This window comes from Ursus arctos, unplaced genomic scaffold (assembly GCF_023065955.2).
Source record: "Ursus arctos isolate Adak ecotype North America unplaced genomic scaffold, UrsArc2.0 scaffold_8, whole genome shotgun sequence".
Classification (NCBI taxonomy): Eukaryota; Metazoa; Chordata; class Mammalia; order Carnivora; family Ursidae; genus Ursus; species Ursus arctos.
This window is the reverse complement of record NW_026623100.1, coordinates 27,597,607-27,617,258: the sequence shown is the minus strand read 5'-3', so window position 1 is coordinate 27,617,258 and position 19,652 is coordinate 27,597,607. Positions and strand designations below refer to the sequence as shown.

The 19,652-nt window shown below is 36.5% G+C and overlaps 1 protein-coding gene across 5 annotated transcripts in view; it reads right to left on the bottom strand.

Annotated features, from left to right (window-relative positions):
- SANBR (SANT and BTB domain regulator of CSR) overlaps positions 1-18,767 on the bottom strand; it is a 56,355-nt gene extending 37,588 nt beyond the window's left edge. Inside the window, exons 1-7 of one of the 5 annotated variants that reach the window (XM_026485177.4) lie at positions 18,635-18,767; positions 15,911-16,069; positions 9,403-9,589; positions 8,512-8,605; positions 6,333-6,571; positions 2,884-2,942; positions 53-213 (exon numbers count right to left, since the gene is read on the bottom strand). In XM_026485177.4, coding sequence (XP_026340962.1) covers positions 53-213; positions 2,884-2,942; positions 6,333-6,571; positions 8,512-8,605; positions 9,403-9,589; positions 15,911-16,060 — 890 coding nt within the window. In that variant the 5' untranslated portion in view covers positions 16,061-16,069; positions 18,635-18,767. Of the gene's footprint in view, positions 1-52; positions 214-2,883; positions 2,943-6,332; positions 6,572-8,511; positions 8,606-9,402; positions 9,590-11,312; positions 11,391-15,910; positions 16,070-16,192; positions 16,296-18,634 lie in introns of those variants that run through there. The other 4 variants (XM_057309014.1, XM_057309013.1, XM_026485196.4 and 1 more) reach the window with 4 other exon arrangements.
- Positions 18,768-19,652: the final 885 nt, after the last annotated feature.

Sequence of the window (19,652 nt, the reverse complement as noted above, 5' to 3'; positions counted from 1 at the left end):
TATATTTCTTCTAACAGGAACACTTGGTTAAAAATTAAATTTAAAAAATTACCTTCTAAATTTATCTTTCTTGTCCTTTAAATCATCAACTTCATTGTGTGTGAAGAGATCAGCTATACGTGTAAGAAGATTTGCATTAATACAGTTCATGTTGCATGGGGTAGCTACTATGGCATTCATATTTTTGTGGCAATACTGAATACATTGTTCAACCTAAAAAAACACGTAACAGAAAATGAATGTTGAAAAGAGTAGTATGAAGGATGATGTCATGTCAATACCTTTCAAAGATAAAATTCATTAAAAGCTTGATCCATGGATTGCTAGGCACTAACTGGATTTTGCCTATCTGGGTTAATTTATACTGTTCCAAAGTGAGCCAGCAGGCCATATCTGTACACATTCAGAATTAGGAAAATAACTTTCAATTTTCTTAGCATACTTTAAACAATAATGCAATGAGCATCTTCAATAATTGTGGCAGGTATAAATCTTAGTCCACAAACTCAAGTATATAAGATATGTGACTTCCTATAACTAGACCTAGTGGCCATATTAAGCCTCTACTTCTTTGAGTGGCTAAAATATAATTTTAGTCACTTCAGGGTTTTCTCAGTTATGTTGTGCTTGCTTTCTTTTTTTTTTTTTTTTTAAAGATTTTATTTATTCGACAGAGATAGAGACAGCCAGCGAGAGAGGGAACACAAGCAGGAGGAGTGGGAGAGAAAGAAGCAGGCTCATAGCAAAGGAGCCTGATGTGGGGCTCGATCCCATAACGTCAGGATCACGCCCTGAGCCGAAGGCAGACGCTCAACCGCTGTGCCACCCAGGCGCCCCTGCTTTCTGACTTTCTTTTTCTTTCTCCAACCTGAGGTATATTTATTTGTTTTGTGTGTGTGTTTTTTTTTAAGACTTTACTTATTTATTCGACAGACAGAGAGGCATCGAGAGAGGGAACACAAGCAGGGGGAGTGGGAGAGGGAGAAGCAGGCTTCCTGCTGAGCAGGGAGCCTGATGTGGGGCTCCATCCCAGAACGCTGGGATCATGACCTAAGCCGAAGGCAGATGCTTAACGACTGAGCCACCCAGGCACCCCTATTTAGTTTTTGAGGTGGATTTGGGTTTTGGGGAAAAGTAGCGCTGGCTAATCATGTATTTTCCAAATATTTTGTTTATGACATAAAAATTATGCTTTAGGGCTTAGACTTCAAAACTCAAAGATTAAGGACTCTTTTCATCTCTGCTTTTTTCTGTAACCCTAACCTGAAGCAATTAATACCAACAACTAAATGGGGAGCAACTAAGGAGTAGGAAGAATACAAATAACTAGTAAACCCCCAAATAATCAAATAAACAAATTTCACATCTGTTAATATAGCAAAGGACTACTCTGCCTTAACACAAACATATATAAATGTGAGTGATTAAGAAATTTATTAAATAAAAAAATATATTTAATGTCAGAGCCTGATATGTACATGTATATGCTGTGCTTTTATGCTTTATCAACTACTCTTAAACAACAGACATTAGCATCTGGTTTACACATACACAGCTATATTAACAGCTGGGTATTTGTTTTTAATTCACTGAGTTATAAATGAAAGACAAATAAGTAAAATATGCTTAAAGAAATTACTTAGTGAAACAAATATATTCCAATTAATTTTCATTTAATTTGGTTTTAGAGCAAAATTCCTCTTGGATTAAAGCTAATTCTGCTTAGCTTCATCTAATACAACAGCAAACTATTCCTTGAAGATAAATTGTTTGCTTTATAGGCATAATATACTAATGATATATAGTAGTCTAACCCCTTCCCCACAGAACAAAAGCAGTTCATTCTAATGGAGTTGTAAACAGAAATCTGAGTTAGGGGTCCCTAGAATAAGAAAGACAGACAAAGCTTTCCTGACACAAGAGAAGTCATTTCAGGCCCCAAGCTATTTTCTGTCATCAGTGCCCTACTTGCCCAAGCACACTTCTTGCAGAACATCCTAGGAGGTGTCAGAGTTACAAAAATACCCAGACCTCTTAAGGGAACCAAGGGAATGCAAAAACTAATGGTCTCCATCGGGCCTGGAAATAGCCTGACAGTATCAGAGATAACAAATTGGTGGTGAAAACTCCCGGTGCTGTTTCCAGAGTAAGCAAGGTAGTGCATTCCTTAACAGATATAACAAGCCCAAGACACCACCCGGTTTATGCCCATAGCCCCTTCCCCTCTTCCAGTTACCTCTGCTTCATTATAATCTTAAAGTCTCTGCCCTGGGAAGAGTGCAACCTTCTTTAACACAGCATAGGATGCCTGTACCTTACGCCCCCTCCCCCTTTACTTGCAATGACAGAGCTCCCCTTTATGAATATTCAGGCTAAACCCTAAATAAAAGGAACTGCTCACCCCTGCTTGGGGAGTGATGGCTTTGATTTTGGAAATTATTCCCCGTGATCTCCTTATTTGCTGCAAATAGTCTCCTTTGTGTGACAACCCCACCTGATGTAGTCTCCATTTGGAACTCACCAAGGAGCAAACTCCTATTAGTTCAGTTACAGAATCACACTCTTGAATTAACAACTATTTTAGTAAGATGTCTTAAAATTTTCTAGACACTTGAAGGAAAAATCAAGTTGTATATTAAATTAAGCACAGGTGAATAAGAAATCTTGGACTTTTTTTTTTCCCCCCAGATGGAGAGGGGAGAGAGGGCCGGAGGGAGACGGAGAGAATTTTAACCAGGCTCCATGCCCAGAGCGGAGCCCAATCCCAGGACTTAATCTCACAACTCTGAGATCATGACCTGAGCCAAAATCAAGAGTCAACACTTAACCAACTGGGCCACCCAGGCACCCCGAAAAGAGCTTGGATCTTTTATTAATACTTACCAATGAATCCATTTTCAAAAACTCTGAAGAAATAAGAATTGAAATGACATTTCCTGGCTCTAAAAAAAAAGAAAAAAAATTAAATTCTCCTTTTGTTTGGTACCTCAACCTCCTCAGAACAGGCTCCTTCTCACCTTAAAAGAGGATGTTACATTATAAGAGCATCTACAAATGCTCTTCTATGCAGATGTATATATGTAACCTCACTACATTGTATGGCTTAGATACATGAAAGAAAGAAAATGCAGTGTTAAAATATAGGGTATAGAAAAAGCACAGTGTAAATCTGCCCTGGAATTAGGTTCATATCAAGTAAAAAGACTCCAACTAAAGATAGGACACATGCAAACTTTTCTCCCTAACTAAATCAGAGAAAAAGATAATTAAAATTGAGACTATAATTCATCATATAAAAAAAATCATCGTGAGAAAATCTTCTAATGATTCATGAAAGCACTTGTTGTTAGTGAAGTTATTTCAAAAGCAGTACAATGCTTGTTATGAACAAATATTTAATTAAAAGATTTTGAAAGATAATGTAAAATTTACTATTGTAGAAGTGCTAAAGTTACTTCCTAAAGGCAGGCTGAGGTGAGCCTTGAGAGGCATAACCACGGAAAGGGAATGCCAGCTGACACTGTTATTTTGGTAAACCTAAATCATCTCCTGTGAGGTATACTTAAGGAAAAAAAAAAACAAACCTATGACTTTTAGCATTATAGTACTAAGACAATCCTTCTAAATAAAGTACTATGCAGACAGCAATTAAAATAAGTAATCCTAATCTTTGTTTAAATATTACTTCTAGGTTAAAGTCTCTCAAATAGCAATGGTGAAGGGAGGAGGGAGCTAGCGAAAAATCCCTCGGGGAGGTGTTAATATAATTCCAGCTAAGCCCCATTGTCTGCATTATCAGAGATTTAATTCAGCATTTTGGTAGTTTTCTTGGTTAGAATAAAGACTGTTTTTATTTATTTATTTTTTAAAAATTTATTTATTTATTTATTTGGAGATTGCGCACATGCACACACAAGCAGGGGGAGGGGCAAAGGGCGAGGGAGAGAGAGAATCTCAAGCGAACTCCTCCCTGAGTGCGGAGCCCAATATGGGACTCAATCTCAGCCTTGAGATCATGACCTGAGCTGAAATCAGGAGTCAGATGCTTAACCAACTGAGCCATCCAGGTGCCCCTAAAGATTGCTTTTATTAAAGTTTGTTTGTAGCCACTGATTACAGAGTGACTGGTTTTGCTACACATCTTTTACCTTTACTATATGCGTAAATATGCTGGATCAAACAGTATTTTTTTTCTCCCTGAATAATATGATTTTTTATTTCACATGTACATATCATATCTGGGTGATCTGGAATCTCTGGACTCTGATTGGCTGAAAATTTTTATTTGGCAATCTTGTAATTTTTATTTAAGAACCACTAGAACCTTTTTTCCATTACTCTGGTCACTAAAATGTAATAAATTATAAATTTCTTAAGAAAACTTTTATATTGTGACTATAGATTATTTACTAACAAGTTATTTACTAACAAGTTATTTACTAACAAAACTTTTATATTGTGACTATAGATTATTTACTAACAAGTTATTTACTAACAAGATTAAAAAAATATTTTGGTATTGCTATAACTAGCAAACTCTAGTGCACAAAAAGACTTTTATTAAACCTACAGGTGTGACTTCCTATACAAGTCTACACCCAACTAAAGATTACTTAGTAATTATGCTTCCTTTCATATCTACAACACTGGTTCTCAAACTTTTGACCTTAAGACCCCTTTTTTGTTTAGATGGGTTATATCTATCAGTACTGACAATATCATAAATTAAAACAGGGAAAAATTTAAAATATTTCTTAATTCCTTTTAAAAGAATAATAAACTCATTACATAGTAACATATTTTATGAAAAATAACTATATTTTCCAAAATACAAATTAGCAAGAAGAGTAACACTGACATTTTTTGCAAATTTCTTCAATGTCTGACTTAACAGAAGGCAGCTGGGTTCTATCTGTTTCTACATTCAATTTGTGGGTAGTCTTCTCTGATGTTACATTAAAACTCAACAACTGGTAGTTTCTTTTAAAGGTTAGTTGCAATGGAATCTGAAGTCATATCAATGAACTTTTCCTGTTCTGTTATCTCAAAGTCAAATGACTTATCTTGCACTATGAGTGGCTCTTTAACCCATGCACGATTTTAACAACATGCATTGGTCATTTGGAAAATACTAGTTCACTGGGTTATGTGGACCTTCCAAATGCTGAAACATTTCATTGTACAATATATATTTTAAAAATCACATTTGTTAGCATTACCACCAGTCTCATCAGGAAAGTCTTTATTTTTTTTTTTAAGATTTTATTTATTTATTTGACAGCGGGAATGCAAGCAGAGGGAGTGGGAGAGGAAGAAGCAGGCTCCCAGTGGAGGAGCCTGATGTGGGGTTCGATTCCAGAACACCGGGATCACGCCCTGAGCCGAAGGCAGACGCCCAACGACTGAGCCACGCAGGCGCCCCAGGAAAGTCTTTAAATATGGAGAAGCTGTCAAGCACATGGAAGCAGATACAAGTTTTCCACACTTCAATTCTCACTTGAAACCCTGAATTTTATTATTGACGATGGATACTGTCAGTTGTTTCTCTTCGGCTGATCAACTCCCTTAATTCGTTTTCAAGAAAATATCAGCCAAATGCTTAAGTCTGAAAAACCATAATTTGCCTATCATTCTTTCAAGTAGAAATGTTTTTCTCTTTTTAAAAAGCATCTAGTTTAGCTTGCAACTCAATCAACTGCACAACTACTTTTCCTCCAGAAAACCATCACACTTCGGTGTGAAGTAGGAGTGCACTTCTGTGTCATCACATAGAACATGAAAAAGATGCATACTCAAGGGTCAAGAGTTAATAAAATTAATAATTTTCAGTGTTTCATCAAGGATATTCTTAAAGTGAGAGTGAATTTTTCATTTTATTTTTTTCCTTTTTAACTATGAGCACGTGGTGTTGAGGAATATAGTGACTACTAGTACAGTTTGGTGCCCCTGCCCTGATGTTTGCTAAAGCTCCCACAGTTTTATCCTCCATCACTTCTGTACCAGCTGAACAAAAGTCAACACAGAGAAAAAGGCAATAACATTTTAGTATTATAATGCAAATCGTCTTGACTTGTGAATCCTCTAAAAGATCTCTAGGATTCCAGAGGTCCATGTACCATACAGTGAGAACTGCTGATCTAGAGACTTGTCTACTTGCACATTCACTATAAGCTACTAAAAAAGGAGGAGGTATCAGTTTCCTAAAAGGTGGTTACTAATCTGATCACAAATATTAATGTTCAAATAATTTTCCACATTGCATGTTTGGCCTGAAGCAACTACCAAGTGACACATAAATTTCACTACAAAATAAGCAATAGATTGTCTTTTACCTAAAGTGGGCATCTCACAATCTTTATTCTCCTTAGTGTTCCTTTTAACATATTTTATCAACCAGTTGAAAATGTGAACGTCACAATGAACTGAAATGTCCACCTCTTCCCAGCGCTGGGCATCCATAGATAAATATTCAGCAAAGTACTTCATTTCTGATATCAAAAGATCTCGTGGGCAAATAAAATCTTCTTTCAAGTTTTTTGCTTCATCACATACATGGATCACCATGTTTGGCCTTCATAAAAAATGTTACACAAAAATCAAATGATTAGAGTTTTAGAAGAGGAGCTAAGAATACTGACATTTATTGGAAGTACGAGAACAAGACGTTTTTGGAAGTTTTGACCATAAATCAATTTTACAGGGTCTGACATTCAGAATTTTTCATTAAGTGTCTTGCTAATCTGATCTATATCTTAGATTTTGACTAATTTTAGTTAAGTTATTGACTGTAAGATTATTAAGCCTAATAAGAGCTTAGAAAAACAAAAATATTTTTACTACAGGACTCTAATTTACATGGTTTAAAGTTTATTTTTCAAGTTATAAGTTAATAACAAAAATTTTAAAATAATACCAATTCACAAAGAAAAATTAAATAATACAGTCTAATTCTTATGAAGAATATAAAATGGCACTTTTACGTGGTCATGGGTATGATAAGTAAAGATTAAATACTAAAATTTTCTATTAATAAATAGGAAAAACAGTTAAAATCATTCATTAAAGAGTCAAAAAACTAGCATGGCTTCCTAGTTACTTTTAACAGCAAGTAAGTTTGTTTCTAGGCATTCATCAAATGTAAATTAGAAAATGTAGCTAAAAGGGTTCTTAAGACTACAGTGTGCTTATTAACATTTTTAAAAATTAAGTTTGGATAATGCATCAGAATGACAACTTCAAAAATTATATACTCCTTGAATTTACTTTCCCTTGAAAATTATATCACCTCAAAAGGAAATATCGCTGTGATCCACAACTACCTTCCCATCATTACAAAAGAGAATAAATAGAGATACACTGACCTACAATATGAATTTAATGTATTCAGTGGAACTCTATAACTTTCTAATACAAAAAAATTACATCTGAAACAAAACTGGGCTATCAGAAAAAGGATTATTAACCAACACTCTTCTCAAAGTCAAAGGAATTTAAATAGCTTCACAAATTGTTCTTCCAAAGAAATTATGGTCAAAATATAAACAGGTAATGGCTGGTATAATGAAGCATAATGTTTCTGTGGCTTTTCGGTCAACAATATGAAATATTAAATAATTCCAGTAAAAAATTATCTGATAAATTTTTGTGCTACACAAAACTATCAGTTAAAAATCTATGTGAATAAATTAAAAATCACTTCAAAAGGGTGAATTTTTCTTATTGTGGTAAAATACACACAACATAAAAATCTGTCATATTAGCCTTTTAAGTGTACATTTCAATGGCATTAAGTACATTCACATTGTTGTGTAATCATCACCACCATCTATCTCCAGAACTTTTTCAAAAGGGTAAATTTTATGGCATATGTATTATATAAGAATAAAACTGTCACACACACAAAAAAACCTATCAGAACTGAAAACACAGAAAGGAACTTTCAGATATGAAAATATTCGATAACTTCATTTGAGTGATGGTTACATGGTGTACCCATTTGTTAAAACTCATCAAGGTGAATACTTAAAATATGTCTAATTTACTGTATGTAATATATATAAAACAATCAAAACTTGCAATATGCTGAAAGGTGTATTCTAATTTTTAAAGTTTCTATAATGAGAATTATATTCCAATGGCTCTAAGATATACAACTAGTTTAATAAAACTGGAGAACTAATGGCAGAGATTTTTCTTTGGGTTTTAAAATTTGCTTTTCAAAGTTTTATATTAGTAGAGGATATTCTTAATATTTATAAATATGAAAATGAATTTTTAAAATGGAAAACTGTAGTCCAACTTAATTATAACATGAATAAGCTATATGTTTAGCCATCAAGCAATTGTTATAGTTCAACACATGAACTATCCTGATTCCAACAATTTGAACAATTGTGTGATGTGAAATTCCTAAATTATGGTAAGTGATGTATACAATCACCAATCATATATTTTATGACTTAAAGTTGATACTCATATTAAATCTTATCTAGCAAAGAACCAGCCTCCTACCCTTCAGATTCTTCAGTCTTTTCTCCACCATTACGAGTAGTACAATTTTCACTTTCTGAAGAACAATTCCTTGTGGAAGCTATACTATGTCTTCCTTAAATACAGAAACAAACACATACAAAAACAAAGGGGGTGGTTAGCGTTTCTAGCTGAGAACGGGTTTTTACTTACTGAATGGTTACACTGTAAATGCATGGTTTCCAAGGCTAGTTAAAGATGGTACTCTGTTAGGTGGCATTTCCCTTAATAATTCTAAAGGTATATGGAAGAAACAGTAGAAAAAAAGGGATCACACATTGCTAACATTACATTGAAGATTTAAAAAAATGATGTGGTGTGAATGGACAGGGGTCGAATGTTCAAAAGCCAACAATATAGTTCTCTCTTCCTGAAGCAAATTTTTGTATCAGTATTCTGACTGCTGCTGCTGAGATTTAAATCATTCACTACACTCAGGATTTCTAAAATTGGTTACTATTTCCAACCGCATAAAACATCTTTTCTATCCTGCCACTGTGTCATTTGAAGCTAATGTTGACTACAATAAAAGGTACATAACATGAGGAACAAGAAACATTTTCTCAGTAAAAAAAAAATAAGTAGAAAGTGTAGGTCAAATCTCTTTAAATTTATGACATAATCAGGCTAACAGACTGGAGTAATAAATTTTGATATAATAAAAAGCTTTTTTTGGTGATATGTACATTAACATTAAAACATTTTTCAAATATAGCAAAAACACATTTCTAAAAATCAGGAAGATACAAATCCTAATAGATCTCCTAGCAATGTTGATAATAGCCTTTAAATAAATAAAGAAAAGTTGACTGAAATGCATATTTTGCAAAATTATCATAAGGACAAGTACTGCATTTTGTTTTCAAACCTTACCCATTTTGGAAATTGCATCTTGACCAACTGGAGTCTCCTGAAATTCTCCCTGCATGTCAAGAAGGGAGGATTTGATATATGTGGCTAAGGTTTCCACAGGACTCTCTCCAGCAGCCATCAGGGGACTATACTGGTTGTCAACAGGTGAACTTCCACTGCTCTTTAGTTCATCAAACCTTTTTGCACACTGTAATGACATAAAAGGAAGGAAATGCAGGTCTTTCTTAATTAAAAAAGAAGAAGATTATTTTCTTGCTTTCTATTTGATATTTTTCTATAATCATTTTTTACAAGTGAATTCTAATCTGCTGGGTAATACCTAAAAAATTAGCACACATTTCAATATACAAAAGCTTCTGACCTTTATTCTCTTTTTTAAAATTCAGGGTAGAACTTTCTTTTTCCGAGAGAGAGAGAGCGTATGTGCATGTGTGTACGCGGCAGGTAGGGGTAGTGGTGGGGGAAGATGAGGAGCAGAAGGAGAGGGAGAGAGAGAATCTTAAGCAGGCCTGTGGAGCTAGATCTCATGACCCTGAGATCATGATCTAAGCCAAAACCAAGAGTTAGATGCTTAACAACTGTGCCACCCAGGAGCCCATAGAACTTTTTAAAATACGCTTTAACTCAATGGCATAATATGTTTATGCTGTTATAGGAAAATGAGAAATGCCTTTATCAACCATATTTCCCTGTGGTCTATATTTATTATCAGTTGACAAAGATAAAAAATATAAATGGTTTCACTGAATCCATTTTTTCTTCAAAATGAATTTATTTTTTGTAACACAGAGAATGTAAAGTGGTAGTTAGGCTTTTAAAACACAGGTTCCTTTGATGTCTTTTAAGTAAAATGCGTAGCTATATTGGAAAATGAATGTAGATTTATCTAACAAGGTTTAATGGCAATTTTTAATATTTAAAAAACAAGAAAATTATGAATTTTGAAATGAATACATGATTGCTTAAACAAAGAAGCAAGTGAACTACAAATAATTTAAATTATACTGTTAAACGTTCTTTGTGTTTGGGAAGCCTGGGTGGCTCAGTTGGTTAAGCATCTGCCTTCAGCTCAGGTCATGATCCCAGAGTCCTGGGATTGAGTTCCGCATCAGACTCCTTGCTCAGCAGGAAGCCTGCTTTTCCCTCTGCCTGCTCAGTATCTTGTCATGTGCTTACTGGCCACTGGCCACAAGAAAAAGAAGGCTTGTGCGCTCTCTCTCTCTGACAAATAAAATATTTTAAAAAAATGTTCTTTGTGTTCAAGCAAAAATTACATGATATCTATATGTAAAAGAATGAGGCTGGACCCTCTACCTAAGGCACATACAAAAATTAGCTCAAAATAGATCGAAGGCTAACTATAAGAGCTAACACTATAAAATTCTTAGGAGAAAATGACCTTGGATTAGGTGATGGTTTCTTAGCTATGACACTAAAAGCACAAGCAACAAAGAAAAATTAGATAAACCAGATCTCCTCAAAATTTACAACTTTGTGCTTCAAAGGACACCATCAAGAAAATGAAAAGACAACACACACAATAGGAGAAAATATCTGCAAGTCATATATCTGACAAGGGATTTGCATCTAGAATATATTAAGAACTCTTACTACTCAATAATAAAAAGACAAGGGGCACATGGCTGGCTCAGCTGGTGGAGCATGCGACTCTTGATCTCAGGGTTATGAGTTCAAGCCCTACGGTTGGGTATAGAGATTATTTAAAAATAAAATGTTAAAAAATTTTGGGGAAAAAAAAGCCAACCCAATTTAAAAATGGGCTAAGGATCTAAATAGACATTCCTCCAGAGAAGATCTATAAATGGCCAATAAGCACATGACAAGATACTGAACACCATTAGCCATCAGGAAAACGCATATCAAAATCATAATGAATTAGTACTTCATACCCATTAGGGAGGCTAGTGCTGCCCAGGGACCCCCTTGGCTCCAGGCATCCCGGCCTCCTCACCTCCAACCCCCGTTTCCTAGATGTCAAAACACAGATAATAAAAGTGTTGACAAGGATGTGAAGAAATTGGAAACTTCCAATATTGCTGGTGAGAATGTAAAATGGTGCAGTCACTTTGGAAAAATTAGATACATTATTTCAGCTAAATTAAACACATGAAAACTCTTAATCTGTCCTTTCTCTACTTTTAAAATACCAATATATCATCATCAAAATGGAAAAAAATGATCATCCAGGAGATTGAGAGAACATTCAAGAAACTTAAACACAGACAAGACTTTTGTCTACCAGATATTAAAGCAATATTGAAAATAATTGAATACAGAACTGTCAATAGGATTAAAGAAATCAACAGATCAGAACAGTAAATGTAGAAAGAGATTGGAATTTCAAACCAGTAATAAAGGATGAAATTATTCTCCAAACTATGGAAAGAACCCAAATGTCCATCAACTGATGAATGGATAAAGAAGATGTGGTGTGTGTTGTGTATATATATATATTCCATTGTGTGTGTGTGTATATATATATATATATATATATATGGATAAAGAAGATGTGGTATATATATATATATATATTCCATTGTATATGGAATATATGGAATATTACTCAGCCATAAAAAGAATGAAATCTTGCCATCTGCAACAATGTGGATGGAGCTAGACAGTACTGTGCTAAGCAAAATATATCAGTCAAAGATAAATAGCACATGATTTCACGCGTATGTGGAATTGAAGAAAAAAACCAGATGGGGGCGACTGGGTGGCTCAGTCAGTTAAGCACTCAACTCTTGATTTTGGTTTAAGTCATGATCTCACAGTTGTGGGATAGCTGTGGGATGGGTAGAGCCACCTCGGGCCCCCTGCTCAGTGGGGTGGGTGTCTGGTTTTCTCCCTCTTCCTCTCCGTCTGTTCCTCCCCCCTCCCTGCTCCCTGCAAGCACTCTCTCTCTAAAATAAATAATAAATCTTAAAAAAAAAAAAACACAGATGAACATATGGGAGGGATCAAAAAAGAAAAGAGAGGGAAACAAACTATAAAAGACTCTTAAAGAAACAGAACAAAATGAGGGTTGATGGAGGGAGGGGATGGGGGGATGGGTTAAACGGGTGATGGGTATTAAGAAGGGCACTTGTTATGATGAACACTGGGTGTTGTATGTAAGTGATGAATCACTGAATTCTACTCCTGAAACCAATATTGCACTGTATGTTAACTAACTAAAATTTGAATAAAAAATTTGGAAAGAAAAAAAAGAATAAAATATTCAATAAATGTTGAGACAATTAACTAATCATTAGGAAAAAAGTTAAAACTAAAACTCCAGGTGGAGTCAAGATTTAAATGTAGAAAATAAAAGTAGTCAGGAAAATGTAGGTGACTACGTATTATACATAGCCTTCAGGTTAAGAAGAATTTTCTAAACATGATAAAAAAGGCAGATTTCAAAGTAAAAGATTCATAGATTTTACATTAAACATTTTAAACTTTTAAACATTTGTATATAAGAGACTATCATTAATAACTTAATAGGCTGAAAAAAACTGATAAAAGCTAGATCAAGGGTTAATATAATATATAGAAAACCATTATTTAAAACTAGTAACAAAACATTGGGGTACCTGTGTGGCTCATTCAGTTAACTGTCTGTGTTTGGCTCAGGTCATGATCCTGAGGTCCTGGGATCGAGCCCTGCATTGGGCTCCCTGCTCAGCAGGGAGTCTGCCTCTCCCTTTACCCCTCACCCCTGCTCATGCTCTCTCTCTCTCTCTCTCTCTCTTGCTCTGCTCTCTCTCTCAAATAAATCAATAAAATCTTTTTAAAAAACTAGTAACAAAACAAATTCACAAATAGAAAAAGGACGTGGCACAATAAAATATAAAATGTTCAACCTCTTTAGGATTTAAAGTAAATTAAAACGGCAATGAGGTAACACGCATTAAAATCTATATAAATGAGAATTTTGAAAAGACACACAGACACACAAATAATATGTGATATTAAAGTACAAGGATCAAGACTCAGCTATGTTGGCTGGAATATAACACTGATGGCCCTCCTAGTCAGCAATACATAACAAAAGTCTTAAAAATGCATTATCCCCTAAGGAAAGAAGGATAAGATATTTTAACAGTGGTATCTGTAGTAGCCAAAAGTTGGAAATAATAGCCTACATACCCAACAAAAGGGACTAGTTTAATAAATTATGATATAGCTCATAGCTTAAATGCTGCAGAAGTCTATTAACTGACACATAAAGATGTCTATAATAAGCTAAGTGAAAAAGTAAGCAGCAAAACAGTACATTTGTTGTATGTTAATCTTAACAATTCTTGTATGTATAGAAAAGTATCTGGAAGGCTATATACAAGGTGTTAACAACTTACTTTAGATAGGGTCAGACTTATCATTCTGACTTTTCACTTACTTCCTATGTGTGTGTGTGTGTGTGTGTGTGTGTGTGTGTGTGTGTGATCTCAAGCCTGTATTGCAGGGGCTCCACACTCAGCAGGCAGTCTGCTTGAGATTCTTTCCCTCTGTCCGTTCTTGTGTGCACATGCATGTGCTCTCTCTCTCTCTCAAATGAATAAACCTTTAAAGAATTATTTAAAAATGAACACTACTTAAAAATAATCTCACGTTTAGTTGTATTTTAGTTAAAAAAAATAATTCAACAATTGGGTGAATTTAGATACACAGTGAATATTAGCTGATATGGCAGAGTTACTATTAATTTCTTGAGTTCAACCATGATACTGTGGTTATGAAATAATGTCCTGATTTTAAGGAGATGTATGCTGTAGTCTATTGGGTGAAGTGCCACGTGTCTGACACTTATTTTTAAATATCAGAAAAAAATTTCATAAAGAGATGAAGCAAATAGGGCATCTATATAAGGATACAGGGCTGTAGTACTATTCTTTCAACTTTTCTATATGTTCGAAGATATTCATAATAAAAAGTTAGAACAGTAGTTCACGGGTTTGCCCCATTTTAAAACCTAACAAGTTTCAAAACTTAACCAAAAGGTTTGAAAAACTATAAATTAGGTAGTGAAAAAAAAGTTCCCTCATCATTTCACAAAGACCTATAACATAACTGAGAGCAAGTAGTTTCCTGTGGGTATTGGTTTTCTCAGCTGCAGAAGAAGATGGTGGGGGCACCTGGGTGGCTCAGTCAGTTAAGCGTCTGCCTGGCTCAGGTCATGATCCCGGGGTCTGGGAGGAGCCCTGCTCTGCAGGGGGTCTGCTTCTCCCTCTCCCTCTGCTCTTCTTCCTGCTTGTGTTGCTTTCTCTGGCTCTTGCTCTCTCTCAAATAAATAAAATCTTAAAAAAAAAAAAAAGAAGAAGAAGATGGTGGAACTTGGTTCATTCACTGATTCCACAAGTATTTATTGTGTGTATATGATGGACCAGAGCAATGGTGAATATGCTTTAAATCTACTGGGGAAAATCACTAATGTCATTTCTACTTCTAGAGAACTCTAAGATGATTCACCCACTTTAGAGTTCCTATTAACAGCAAAATCTCTGAGGTAAGTGTTTCTCAAACTAGGTTTCATGGATGAATTACCAGAAATCAAAGAATGTAGGAATTTTTAAATTTCGAGTTTTGATTCTGCGCATAAAATTAATAAAATCACCTAAATCATCAGGATGACAGAGTATTTCAATGCCTATTTGCTTTTCTGTTTACAATTAAGTTGTACCAAGAAATATTTTAATTGTCTAAGGCTAATTTTAAAAAGAAAAAGATAGGGAAGTAACTCGGTGGAGGAGAAGAGGCATTGGTGTCAAGGGAAAGCAAGTAACCTCATGGTGCAATGTAAGGTTTCATAGTAGGTTAAATAGAGAAAAGTGGAAAAAGAATGAAGTCTCTGAAAGGCACATGGCAATACAGGCTGAATGCAAAAAATTTTGTGCCACAACAGACCATACAATATTTGCTTAATCGGCAATTTAATTTTAATCAGCAAAACACTATTACTTACCACATTAGGTAACCATTTTTAGTTTGAATTTTGTTGTTTTTAGTTTTCATTTGTGTCCATGATACGTAAATTTGGTTAGGGGTATATAGGTGTGTTTACAACTAGTATTGTTAGTGTACGTTTAATTTACTTTATATAATAAAAATAATTTAAGTCAACACTGGGAGTTTTCAAGTTTTTTCCTTTAAAAAGGTCTGTCCATTATTCGAGTTTGAGAAGCATAGCATTAGGGATTTAATAGCATAATTTGATTTACAAAAATTTTATCTACCCATAATTTTATAGTATCAGTTCTGTTACTTAAAAGCAGATATTATTAGTGAATTTTCAGTTGTTATATAAACAATCGAATTTAAACCTACCAGGTGGGTTAATATATAATGTATGTAGTTTGTATCTAGTCAAATCATATCACATGCACATTCAGTATTCATGCATATGAATATGTAAAACTCAAAAATTTTTTTCCTTTCTTAGTAGCTGTTTCTTTAAATTGATCATTTTCTGATTTTTCCAGGAGCAATCCGGGGGATGGTTATTTACCTCTTTGGGTGTTAATCCAGGCACAAGCCTTGCCACAGTTTCCCAGTTGATGGTCTGATGGATTCCAATTAATGGGTAAAGGATCATGTCCAACACCATTTGGTTGTTATTGTTCAAGAAATTGTTGTTCTCTGAATATCCACGACTCATCTTTTAGAACTAGAAATAAAGACAAATAGACATATTTACATCTGAAATCCAAGTGTTTTTAGAACATTATAAATCAGTTATAATTTATTCCTAAGAATTATATGCTACCTATAAAGGAAAAATAAAACTGACCTAAAATAAGCAGAATATACAGCTCAAATCTCTTCAAATATTATAGCATTTGAATATTATGTATTGGCGGATGGACAGATACATGGACAGATGGATAAATTATCTGTTAAAAAAGTAAAATAAAATATTAATGCTAGAATATAAGTGGTACGTATACAGAGGTTCACTATAACATTTTTTTTAACTTTGCTATATGTTTAAAATTTTTCATAATAAAACACTGGGGGGAGACGTTGAATAAACTATATCTTTTTTTTTTAAAATCCCTAAGTGTGCCTGATTTATACCTTGATTAGCAATTCATGGATGGTAGAGTTTAACAACAACAACAACAAAAAGCCTGGTTAAAAAGAATTTAATTTCGTTCTAGTCCTAAGCAATATTTGCTTTATTCTTCTGCGAGTGAATGTCCATGCTACAAACAATGAAGGCTGAGTATATTTTTTACTAATGTAACCAAATGAAACTTAAAAACAAGTTAATCTGACATTATAGGATAAGCATAATCATTGTCATTGTGCCATGTGATTATTAGTCATAAATGGTGGGACATTCTATTAACAATTATAATTAGTACTATTTCTATATGTTTGAAGCAACTTTTTTTAGAGTGTTCTTTTCTTCCTCCTTGTCTTCAGAAAAAACATGACAATTGACCTGATAAGATTTAATCCCTACACACATCCAAACACACCCTGCCAAATATAAAAAGCCAAAGCACACCCCCCCCCCACACACACACTAATTTCTACACAGTGGAGGCTTCTCTTGCTTTGTTACCTGGCTCCCCACCCACCACATCCTCCCTTAGTTCAATCCAGAAGCCCTTGAATAACATATCCAGCTATGAAGGGTGTCCAAGATGTTCAGGCAACAGAAGCACCAAGGAAAAAATCTCTATGAGTGGCTCAGTCAGATGGGTCCAACTCTTGATTTCATCTCAGTTCATGATCTCAGCAAGGAGTCTGCTTCTCTCCTTCTCCTTCTGGGCCAATTCCCCCCCCACCCCATGCATGCTCCCTCTCTAAAATAAATAAATAAGGGGCGCGGGGTGGCTCAGTAAGTTAAGCATCTGCCTTTGGCTCAGGTCATGATCTTGGGGTCCTGGGATTGAGCTCTGCATGGGGCTCCCTGCTGAGTGGGGAGTCTGCTTCTCCATCTCCCTCTGCTCCCCCCATGTATCTCATTCATTCTCTCAAATAAATAAATAAAACCTTTAAAAAAATTTTTAAATAATAAATAAATAGATAAATAAATAAATAAATAAATAAATAAATATTATTGTGGCCTGCAATGTGTTGGCGCCTGTTAACTAATCAAAAATATTGTTCATAACAAATACTTAAAATCTGTATGTGTATTTCAAATGTGATACTCATTTATAATATACATTTTATTCTTGTAAATTCCCTTGGAATAGCTGTCACAGCGCACTCCATTCTGGAAAAAAAGTACAGACTTATCAAAAACTGTGGCAGTAAGAAAGAATTTGAAGCTCAAATTACACTACCACTAAATCTAGTTCAATTCGTGATAAAATATTTTTTTAATGTTACTGTTTAAGGTGAAACGTTTTATTTACCAGAAATAAAAATTATATTTAATGCACTACTTTTTTAAAGAACACTCTTCATGTCCTACCTCCCCATCCTCACAACCTTGGTTTACTTAAATGTATTACTAAAACCAACCTAATTAATTAAGACCAAAGAGAAGTCCACGACTGGCATGTGACTTTTTTTCTTTTTTCAAATAGAAAAAGGCTTTGGTGGACAGAGGTTTTTCCTTCGGTAGACGAAAGGTGCGAAACGAAGGGGCCGGTATGGCAGGTCAAAGGCCTTGGGTATAAAACGACGGGAGATTATTAAATCAGAGTCATCCCATGGGGAGAAGCCTTGTGCCCAGGCTTCCTGACCACATATAAGAACCGTGGCAGTTGGCTTTCACCGTGAAGGAGAAAATAAAATCACATCTGAAACCCACGACGAATAGATCAAAGCCCTGCAAACCTTCGGCGCAGGGGCTGACTTCGAGGCGCGTCCTCAGGGTTCCCCAGCTTGTGCTGTCCCCGCCTCCCCTGTAGGGGCAGAAACTCTCCGGGCGCTGAGCGGGTGGGGAGCGGACAAAGGCGACGGGCAGCGGGGCGAGGCTGAGAGAAGATGCGGGCAGAGACACGGGGCGCGGCCTGGCGGGCAGACGCCGGGGTTCCCTCAGCTGGTGCGCGGGCGGGACGGGAAACGGGGACCTGGGTCTGGCAGGGCCTGCGAAGTGCAGGCTGCGCGCGGGGACGTTCGGGGGCGTTTGGGCCAGCGGGACCCCGGCCCGGCCCGGCCGGACGAGAAAGGAGGCCGCGGCGGGAAACGGCTGGCTGCCAGCGGTACCGCCCCTTGCCGCACTTCCCGCCCCCCGCCGGCACCGGCGGCCCCTCGGCGTCTCGCTCACCTGCCCAGGGCCGCGGTGGCCCTCGCTGCGCCTCCGTCACCTGCAGCGGCCGGCACAGCCAGCGCTCGCGCCATGAAGCTCCAGCTACCCGGCCCGCAAGCTCTGCCACTGCGCCCACACACACCGCCCCTCCAGCTCGCAGGGTAGCGCCGACCCACGCCGCCTCACCAATCACAGGCCAGCGCCACAGCGGCGGAGCCAATGAGCAACGAGCTCGTGCAGGACTGGGGCGGCAAGCCCCTGAGGCTTGCGGCCTCTGCGCCTTGCCTTTGCCTTCCCCTTCCCCCTCTCGCTTTCACTCCCAGGCTTGTCGCAGTGCAGCGTCCCCACCCTCCCAGCGTCTTGTCGCTTAGCAACCAGATCCTCCCGGTCGGATCTTAAGTGACCAACTCTGAATCCAGAAGAAATGGAAACATGGGAGAGAAAAGAACTAGGATAGAGAATGAATGAAATAGTTGGAGCTGTAGGTCATTTTAGTATACCTGTTTAGGTTAGGTAGAATGGGAAAGTTGTATCATCTGAGGGACACCAAAAGTATCTTGGGTGAGGCATTGTCCTTAGCAGGAACCATCTCCTGAAAAATGCAAATAGCTCTGGGTCACAAATTCAGTTTTCATTAACGTTAACAGGTTCCCTACGTGTGTTACTGTGGTGAATACTATTACTGGGAACCGAGTAAGATATTAAGGTTCAGTCCTGTAGGGTAAATACTACGTGCCAATAACTTTTATTTACACTTGCAATGTGTCTGTTCTGAGAACCAAATCTCAATGTCAGAATCAGAAAGGACAGTAAAAGGGACACCTGGGTCGCTCAGTTAGGCGTCCGCCTCTTGGTTTCCGCTCAGGTTGTAATCTCAGGGTCTTGAGATCAAGTCCCTCCTGGGGCTCCTTGCTCAGCAGGGAGTCTGCTGAGCGGAGATTCTCTTTCTCCCTCTGCCCTTTCCTCTCTCTCTCTCTCTCCCCCTCTCTCTCTAAAATAAATAAATCTTAAAAAAGAGAGAAGGACAGGGTGCTTG